General features: G+C 42.8%; 1 protein-coding gene across 1 annotated transcript in view; it reads right to left on the reverse strand.

Annotated features, from left to right (window-relative positions):
- The window catches only part of ARID1A (AT-rich interaction domain 1A), an 89765-nt gene that overhangs the window by 50837 nt on the left and 28621 nt on the right, over window positions 1-10307 (reverse strand). Inside the window, 2 exon segments of the mRNA XM_017856336.1 lie at window positions 2-301; window positions 1590-1802. Coding sequence (XP_017711825.1) covers window positions 2-301; window positions 1590-1802 — 513 coding nt within the window.

Genomic DNA, 10307 nt, shown 5'->3' on the forward strand with positions numbered 1-10307 from the left:
GGTAGGGCTGGCTCTGGGGGTGCTGCTGTGTCGTGGACTGCTGGGAGGGGTATGGAGTTGGGGACTGCTGATGTGGAGGTTGGGATGGCTGCTGGGAGTATGGAGTCTGAGAGGACTGGAGCTGTGGTGGCTGAGACTGTGGCTGCTGCTGATACGAAGGTTGGGCATGAGGGGTCTGGGACGGTGGTTGCTGGGAGTAGGGTGGCTGCTGCTGCTGAGGGTGAGGACTTTGCTGGTTGTAATATGGAGTCTGGCCCTGTTGACCATACCCGCTGGGGCCTTGTTGTCCATAAGGAGGAATCTGTAGGAAACGAAAATATACTTTTAGCACTGACTCTCCTGAATGAGGAAAGATGAAGTGTTTTGTCAGAAGCTATGCACTGAGGATGAGTATAGAAAGCAAGCATGCAAGGCCTCATACTTAGGAGGCCCAGGGTTTTTCTTTCATCCCTGCCTAAACTGAGCTAGGAAGGACGGCCAAGCTGGGTTTTTAGGTGGTTTGTTTACAAGTGGACATTTATCCACTGAAAATTTACACTATTTACTATTGAAACAACTAACACGAGTTTAAGAGCAGCTGTTTCTACCAATGAGCCTACTCTTTTTATCACGGCCTAGAATGTTTTTATAAGTGTTAGGAATCTGTACCCTAACCACAATGAATAGTCAATAGCAGCCTGGCTCAGCCAACTGAAAACCTATGGTTTAGTAATTCAGACAGTGTGCAAATCACTAGCTACTTTGGTTCTTTAATTTAGTTTTCATTCAAAAAAAATATTTGAGAGCCTACTCGATTACTTGTACCAGGCACTATTTTAGTCACTGGGTATATATTTAGTAAGCAGGCAAAAAAATAAAATAAAATAAGTAAATAAATAAATAAATTACCTCATCTTTCCTCTATTGAAAAAAAGAGACAATTTTCTATATTAAAGGCATACTTTGCTTTAAAGTCTTAGAAGTAAAATTTGTTTTATATTCTCTCCCTATTTTCAGTATGAGTATCAAATATAAGTGATAGAAAACTTTGTCAACACAAAAATGACAATAAAGAGATAATGATGTGAATGGTTCGACAAAAGGAGATGGATAAGGGGAAATCTTAACATTTGTAACAATGCTGTTAACATCTTTTCTGTTCAATCTTCCCCTTTTCTTCTACTCCCAGTAACATTCATTTTGAATCAGATGGCAGATATGGTAAAGGCATTCAGAAGCATAAAGGTCCTTTTCTGTCCCCAGGGCACATGATATGAATGGTTTTCTAAGTAGTAGCAGTGCCTAGGTGTTCAGCCGCTGCCTTTCATCCCACCTCATTCAGAGGTCACCACTCACTAGGTATAAGCTGGCCTGTCAGGTCAAGAGAAAAAGAGATATGTACCTGTGACCAGGGAGTAGTTTTCCTTGGAACACACATGGGACGGTGCCTATAGCTTTGGCTTTGCTAGTAGCACTCTGTAATTAACTGAGCCAACAGGTCTACAGTCTTGTCAAGAGGCTTGGAAGCCAAGGATACATTCTGATTCTATAGCTCACAGATCAGATTTTGGACAGCAACAAGGGTCAAGGTAATCAGAATCACGATCTACCTGCTGTGTATAAGAGAGGCCGCCCATGGCACTCTGCGCCCGGCCCTGCATGGTCATCGGGTACCGCTGCGGGGTCTGGGACCCATATGGCTGCCCTGGGTACCCATGTCCTTGCTGCGGTCCTGACGGAGGTCCCTGTTGCTGCGAGTATGGGTTAGTCCCGCCATATGGCTGAGGTCTCATCTTGCCCATCTGATCCATTGGACTGGATGGCTACAAAATAAAAAGCATTTCATTAACCTGAGCTTTGATGGTCTCTGGCCACTGAATATACAACCCAAGTATACAGGTTTTTTCAGTCTGTATGCTACAAAGAAATCCAGTTACTCTGAAAGAGCAATGAGATTAACCTAGTAACCTTTAAGTCAACTGCCCCGCCTCAGAACCCTAATTTTGTCATTTGAAAAATGAAAATACCACCTATTTGTGAAAACATCTTGTAAGCTAAAAACTACTTTGTAACTGTGGTATTGCTTGAGATCCAAGGGACAGGCCAGGTGTAAACAAAGGCCCTTCAGTTGGTAGAGGACGGTGCTGCTATGCACTGCCATCACCTTGTTAAACACCAAAATTGATGCTTCAATACTATGACGGGGAATTCATATACACAAACATCTAGATGTTTCTATTTTTCCAACAGTGAAAACTCCCCTTAAACACCTATAGCCTATCTGCACTACGGCACAGTTAAATTTATGCTTTCTTCCAAATAAGCAAAGAAGCTAAGTGACAGTTGAGGGAACGGTAACTCTGAATTAAGAGCCTTGTATATCTCAACTGAAAAGCTCATTTCCTTTAATATTCAAGAGTTTGAAGATATAAGGAGGACAGAACTTTTGTTTCTCTGAGAGACAAGAAGATTCAATGGTAGACCATCATGGATGTTGCTTTCTTTCCAGCTCTTTGTGGAGCAACAGGTTCAATCAGCTCATTCACTTTTTGATATGCCTTTATCCTACTGGCACTCCAGAGCACACTTTCCCCTTCCAGAAGTATCTACCTATATCTATTGGTGGTGTGGAGGGAGGGGGAAGTTTCTCTAAGCATCTTTTAGACACACACAAGATGCCGAGTAGGCATGAGGCTGATATAAAACTTAAAAACTGGCTCTTACATTGGGGGTAAAGTAGATACTGATAATCTAGGCCTATCATTAACTGTCAAATGAAGGAGTTCAGTGGTTCACTGATTTTAGCATGCATCAGAATCACTTGAAAGGCTTGTTAAAACAGACCGCTAGAACCCACCTCCAAGGACTGGTCTAGGTTATCCCTAGGGTTCCTTCCAGTTCTATTATTCCAAATTAATAAGCTATTCTATAATTTAAGATATTAAGACCTTAAACAACAACAAAACCTCCAAAATAAAGGAAGGGGACATCCAAACAATTGGTTCTCTGTATTTATTTTTTAATAATGCTATTAAGTGTTTTATAGTAGAGGAAGTGAGCTTTCATGAAAGAAAACAGATAATAAGCCACAGAGGCTGTTCTTCTTAATATCAAAAGGAAAAAAGAGAAGCAGTTATTTCTTAGGCTATATCTGAAATCTCAACCTGGTGAGTGATGATGGGAATACTCCTCTCCCATGTTTCTGAACTGTATAAAATCATACTAAAACTGTGTCCCCAATCACTACTACATGTCAATATTATTAAAGTACTGTTTCCAACAACCCTACATGTCAATATTATTAAAGTACTGTTTCCCACAATCCTAACTAAACAATTTTTGCCCAAGTCTTTCATCCATATTAGAAGCTCCAATAACATTCCCAATCATAATTTCAGAGCTACATGGATTTTAGAGTTACTTAGGAAGTTCAAATTTAACAACAATTAAGAAATAGCATATGGTCCTCCCCAATACACCTGGCAATGGAGCCAAAACATCACCATTCTCTCCTGTAAACAGCTTGGGGGCTTACATGGCCATATCATGCCACATATCACACTGAGGTCCTCATCTCATCCCAGACTGCAGCTGCTGTCCATGCGGCCTCCAACTGCAGAGACTATTTTGTTGAACAAAGAGATGAGCCTGCTCTGGGTATCTCTGTCAGTCTAGGTCTCCCCACAACATGAGGGGCAGTCATTACCATGGTTACTATAGAGCTTTTAGAGCAGTAGCTATTAACCAGGGATGCAGATTAGAATTTTTTGTGAAGCTTCATAAATGGCTAGGCCTCTTTCTAGAGATTCCAATTTACTGGGTCTGGAAGGGCTTGTGCTCTTCTCCAACCTCCTTAAAGATCTTTGAATGAGTCTGGTATATACTATTAGCTAAGAACCAGTCATCTAGAGAAGCACTGGCCAATAACATTTTCTGTGATGGATAACTATTAAACACTTAAATTATCAAATATGACTCAGGAACTAAATTTTTATTTTTATTTACATTTAATTAATTTAAATTCACATAACTACATGTGGCTAGTGGCTTATTATGTTAGAGCAGTTCTAGGACAATGCTGTTCCCAAATCACTTCCACCACTCCCTGGTCAATAATAGTTTCAAACTTCCTAACTACTAAATCCTGCACAGTATAATTACATAGAGCACAGTATAGTAATCTGATAGACTTGGGTTCAAATCCTACCTCTCTCACCATCCTACCTTGAACACATCAGTTCTTTAAATGCACATAACATACTTCACACAGTACCTGGTATTTAAATGTCCAATAAATGGTAGCGATTATCAGTAATGATAAAACAGTGCTTCTACCTGGCTCTAAAGCCCTCTACAATGAGACCCGGTTTTCCACATTTTTTCAGTCTCACTCCAAGATTCCCCACATACTGTCCACACCCAGCTCTAAGCAATGGCATCCTGCCCTGCCCTCCTGTCCACAGTGGCTTCTAGTAACAGAAATTTGACCTTTCAAAATGAAGCCACTTCAGCACACTTTGGTCTCTCACATTTCTAAACGCCCTATTGTAAATCCAGTTAGCATCCTAAGATTTAACCCTTAGTTGCAGCTAACTATTCCACTAACTGATTGCATTTCTTAAGACTAGCTTCTGGGAAGCCAGAGATCAGGGGTTTTATCTTCAAAGCTCTCCCAAATACCAAAGTACAGAGCTTGGGCTCAGTGACTGTTCAATGTGCAACGCTGTCCTCTTCCAAAAAAGGGTAGGACACGCTATGGGGACAAAGCCCAAATCAAACTATCTAGCCATAAAGCCAGGGTTATACCCTAAAATCTAACTCTAACACAGGTTATGACTTTGAAGGTAGAAAAAAAGCTGGACTGAAGTGAAAGAGGAGACAGAAGGATAACAATACTCAAGGGAAAACAGGCACACTTTAAGAGTAACCTGGCTGGGCGCAGTGTCTCACATCTGTAATCCCAGCACTTTGGGAGACCAAGGCAGGTGGATCACTTGAGGCTAGGAGTTGGGAGACAAACCTGGCTAACATAGTGAAACCTCACCTCTACTAAAAATACAAAAATTAGCTGGGTGTGGCGGCGCATGCCTGTAGCCTCAGTTACTCGGGAGGCTGAGGTATGAGAATCACTTGAACCTGGGAGGCGGAGAACTGAAGCGAGCTGAGATCGCACCACTGCACTCCAGCCTGGGCAGCAGAGCAAGACTGTCTCAAAAACAAACAAACAAACAAAAAACCTCCAAGGCCAGGCGCGGTGACTCAGGCCTGTATTCGCAGCACTGAGGTGTGTGAATCACTTGAGGTCAGGAGTTCCAGACCAGCCTGGCCAACACGGTGAAACCCCGTCTCTACTAAAATACAAAAATTAGCCGGGCGTGGTAGCACGCGCCTGTTAATCCCAGCTACTCAGCAGGCTGAGGCAGGTGAACCACCTAAACCCAGGAGGCAGAAGTTGCAGCGAGCGGAGATCATGCCACTGCACTCCAGCCTGGGCAACAGAGCGGGACTCTGTCTCAAAAAAAAAAGTTGATACCAGGGAGAATTTCAGAACTGCAGGGGATTCCTCATATACACTGCTTAAAAACAAAAGGCTAAGGACAAGTCACGTTTTCCTCTCTTACACGGAGGCCTGCACTCCCAATTGAGTACAGCTGTTTACATGAGGGCTATAAAGGGTTCAAGGAATGTCCCACCTCAACTTTAGGAAATCTTTGTAGACCAAAAAATAAATGTACATCAAAGAAATTTTATTCTAAAATAAAATCAGTATGCTTCCTTTTTCTGGTCATTAGATTTCTGACTCCCTCCCATCACAAAAGGCTTATGATCAACAGAATATATAGCCTATTTGGCAAACTAAATATATATTCAGTTCAAACAATCAGATTATTCTGGTCTCATGTAAAAGTTAGACATCTGCTTGAATCAGAAGGGGAGGTCGGCAGGGACCTAACTCACACTTATGACATTTAAAACCATCGTGAAAGATTTGTGATTTGCAGTTATAGATGAAATGCCATCTCCCAATCTCTCGTAACAGAGAAGGGGCCTTAAATCTTCACTGATCAGTTTTATTGGAAAGCAGCAATTTCACACCAGAAAAATCCCTAGATGCAAGATACAAAAGCCAGTATCAGCAGTCTGCAGGCACAAGGCAGGGGATGGAAACACCAAACCCTAGCTGCAAAAAGCCAGAGAGATTCCACTCTGGGAAAGACAGAGGAAATCCTTTCAATGGGAAACCACAGGAGTAGATTACTGTGATTACACTTCAAAAGCAAAGGCTCTGCCACAGAAACACATAATTGAGAGGAAAATGCTGCCCCTTGATCAGCAAAGTCAGGCCCCCTGCTATATACTCTCCTGAATTCATAAAAAATAAAAATAAAAAAGGAGGAAAGAGCCATAAGAAAACTCCTCATCTCCATCCACCACTTATCTCCTTCCAGATCAATGGCCATGTTATAAACTGCCTGCCAAATGAAATGTATCAAAAGATGCAGTTTAGGGGCATCAAAGGCAAGGACACCTAGCAACTTGTCCTTCTGAATATATTGAGAACAAACAGCTAGCAGACAGACCCCTTACATAGGGAGTTCCCCTGCTCCAAGCCAACAGAATTACAAGACCCTCCAGACTAATAGGCTACTGGAACCTCTTACAACTTCTTATTGCATCAAGGAAAACCAAAATGACCCTCAAAAACTGCTGAAATTAACAGACTAGACTTTTAAGGTGGACCTGGGCTAAATGTCTTATAACCCAAAGTAACCACTTTGTGAAATTCACAGATTAAAATACGCTTCAAATTCTCCATCTGACCATGACCAAGGAGAGAGCAGAGAAGACAGAGCCAAGAACTCAAAACTTCTAAGCAGAGATACACCATTTACAAAAATGTACCACACCACGTGGCAATGGCACCAGGAAAGAGAAACTTCATAATTTTATTTAAATAAAAGTACAACTGAGGAAAGCTCCAGTTCCAATCCAAGGATATAGAAAGAAGTGACCAGGCAGCAACCCTAAGGAGCTAAATTTAGTACTCAACAGTGCCAAGGGCTAGCAAAAATAAGAACAGAGAGGGTTGGGCCAGGGGCTGCCAAAAAGGTGTCCATCAGAGAGAAGTCTTGACCACCACTCATTTTGTCATCCTAAATGCTAACTATTGGGTCCAGTGTAAACCCAGAGCTATAACCTTGACTTCTGGATATTTAAATATTATTACTCCTTGTGCTTTCAATTTATTCCTGGCTAGATTTGTTATATGACTTTTAATAATAACAATAAAAAAATGCATCCCTGGCTCTTTAACCAAAAGAACCCCCCTAATTGATTCCCACAGTAATTAACCTGCATTTTACCTCAGAGAGCGGTAGTTAAGGAAGTCGGCACTGCTATTTATAACTCATCTCAAATTGAGGGCAGACTGCCTAAAATCTAACACATCCCAGCTGTACTCCTGTTTGAACTGGGGCCAAGGGAATTTTTTAAAGCAATCTTGGCACTGAATGAATGACACCAACAGTATGAGAGCGCGAGTGGTTGTGTTGTGGTGACGTAGCATTGGAGGTGGAATGGAGAGGGGGGCCAGTGTACTGTGATCCCTCTGGTGCATGCCTGCTGCTTGCTGAGTCCCAGTACAGTAAGCTGGGAACCGCCCACTGAGAGCCAAACACAGGAAAAGGCTTTTCCTGTGGAACGCCTTGAAGTGAGAAACACATGGCTAATCTGCATAAACTCGAAGCCACACCGCCCCTGCCAGGAAGGTTAGTGCTCGTAATCTCTGGCCATGAAGCTGGCTGCCTGGGAGGACTTGGACTGGCGCCTGATAACCCAGAAAGAGCCGAGAGAACAGATGGGTAAGGACCCCAGCAGAAAACAGCCCCAGGTCACATGACTCGCCACATGGCCCCGCCAGCACAAACTATTGTCTGGCTTCAGAGCTCTCTATACAAAGGCACCCCGTCCTCCGCTTCCTGTGATTCCAGGGACAGGCGGCAGCTGTTGATCCAGTTCCAGCATGGGACCCTCCCCTGTGATAGGGCATTCCAGGCAGGGACATGTGTAAAAATTAAGGCCTCTCCCAACCAACAGCTTTCAGCTTCCTGCCAGCTGCACGTGGCTCACTTACATCTCAGGAGTAATATCTCAGGACAGACTAGGCTTCCCCAAAAAAAAAAAAAAAAAAACACCCTATGTACCCTGGCACATAAAATGACCAGCATAAATCATTCTCATTGTCCCTTCTCTCCCCAGCCACAGATATCTATATCTAATGCCCCTTATCCTGTCTTTTCTCTATCACCTAGTACTTCAGGCCTTCTTTGAAGACTAGTCAAGAACCCCGAGCCCCCAACTGAGGAGAAACTGTCCAGAAACCTGTTTGTCTTAGTTTTACCCCTAAGACCCTGCCTCCTGAAATAAGGAGACTACCTTCATCTTGTTTTAAATAGTGGGGAAATATGACTGTTTATATGACCTAGGACAATAAGAGATTTCTAACCTCCTATATGGCTTCAACAGAGACAACACTAAAGATTTCCTGAAGCCAAGCTGATGATAGGAAAATAAAAAAATCTCATCAGATTATACCCACACCTGATGCAGGGAATCAAACCCACTCAGTCTAGGATTCTCTTCATTCATAACCTAGGGACCATACCTCAGTATTCTACTTCACAATTCATTCTAGTTCATTCAAGTTCTAAACAAACTGACCATCTGCCTTTGGTGAGAGAGGAATCGTCAACAACTAGTTTGAACTACCACTCCCCAAAAAAGTTTTGTTTTTTAAAAATTCTTTCAAGCTTCCATAAATTTCCAAGTGGAATAAAAATTGGCCAAGCGCAGTGACTCACGCATGTAATCCCAACACTTTGGGTGGCCAAGGGGGCAGATTGCCTGAGGTCAGGAGTTTGAGACCAGGCTGGCCAACATGGCGAAACCCCGTCTCTACTAAAAGTACAAAAATTAGCCCAGCATGGTGGCACGTGCCAATAATCCCAGCTACTCAAGAGGCTGAGGCAGGAGAATCGCTTGAACCTGGGAGGCAGAGACTAGTTAGCCGAGATCCCACCACTGCACTCCAGCCTGGGCAACAGAGCAAGGCTCTATTTCAAAAACAAAAACAAAAAAAAAACAAAAAACCACCACAAAAAATCAGTGAAAATTTCTACCTACCTCATTCTGCTTACAGAAACCATTCTAAGAGATCAGACACATTCCCCTTTGCAGACATAGCCCATTCCAATGATATCCCCTGAAGCACCAGCCTGATCAAACCTCCAGGAAGGGGCTTGCGACCAGATGTCAAACCAAGAACATCTAGAACGTGATGTAAAACAAGACAAAGGCCTCATTATCTTCTGGGCTTAGCGATATATAGGCTACCATCTCTATCCTTCCAGACCAGAAGATAAGAGAAAACTTACTAAGGTTAGAAAAAGGAGACCAAAAGGGAGTCATTGAATCATATAGCAAAACTCCATCAAATTATGAGAACCAACCATAACCACCTCACAGCTGTCTACCAAAAAGAGGCATGCCAGAAAAACCACAACCAGGTGACTGATACTTCTTCACTTCTTTGGTGCCAGAAAGAGCCCTTAACATAAAGCCGCTAGAGCATCAAACTAATGAATTCCAACAAATGGTAAGTACTTCTCTCTTCATCCAGAGCACTTTCATTAGCCACCTTTTCCAGAACAGGTAGCTATCATCATTTCCAGAGAAAATGCTCTTCCTAAAATGAAGATCACTTTTTTCTAAGACCAAACTTAACTAACCAATTTCTCCCTATTTCAAACAAATTACAAAAGCCACTAAAGAAACCAAGTAACTTCTCTGGAAAAAAAATCTTTTCAGGTACTGCTTAAAACTCAGGGTTAGGCCAGGCACAGTGGCTCACACCTGTAATCTTTGGGAGGCTGAGGACTGAGGATCATGAGGTCAGGAGTTCGAGACCAGCCTGGCCAATATGGTGAAACCTGGTCTCTACTAAAAATACAAGTATTAACTGGATGTGGTGGCACGCGCCTTATAGTCCCAGCTACTCAGGAGGCTGAGGCAGGAGAATCGCTTGAACCTGGGAGGCGGAGGTCTCAGTAAGCCAAGATCACGCCACTGCACTCCAGCCTGGGAGACAGAGTAAGACTCCGTCTCAAAAAACAAAACAAAACAAACCAGAGTTATAAAACAACAATAAGGCCCCAAGAAAACTATCAAACAAGAACAAAAATGTCATCTCATAAAATTAACGGCCGGGTGCGGTGGCTCAAGCCTGTAATCCCAGCACTTTGGGAGGCCGAGACGGGCGGATCACAAGG

Source organism: Rhinopithecus bieti, unplaced genomic scaffold (genome assembly GCF_001698545.2).
Source record: "Rhinopithecus bieti isolate Rb0 unplaced genomic scaffold, ASM169854v2 scaffold_41082, whole genome shotgun sequence".
NCBI classification, from domain to species: domain Eukaryota; kingdom Metazoa; phylum Chordata; class Mammalia; order Primates; family Cercopithecidae; genus Rhinopithecus; species Rhinopithecus bieti.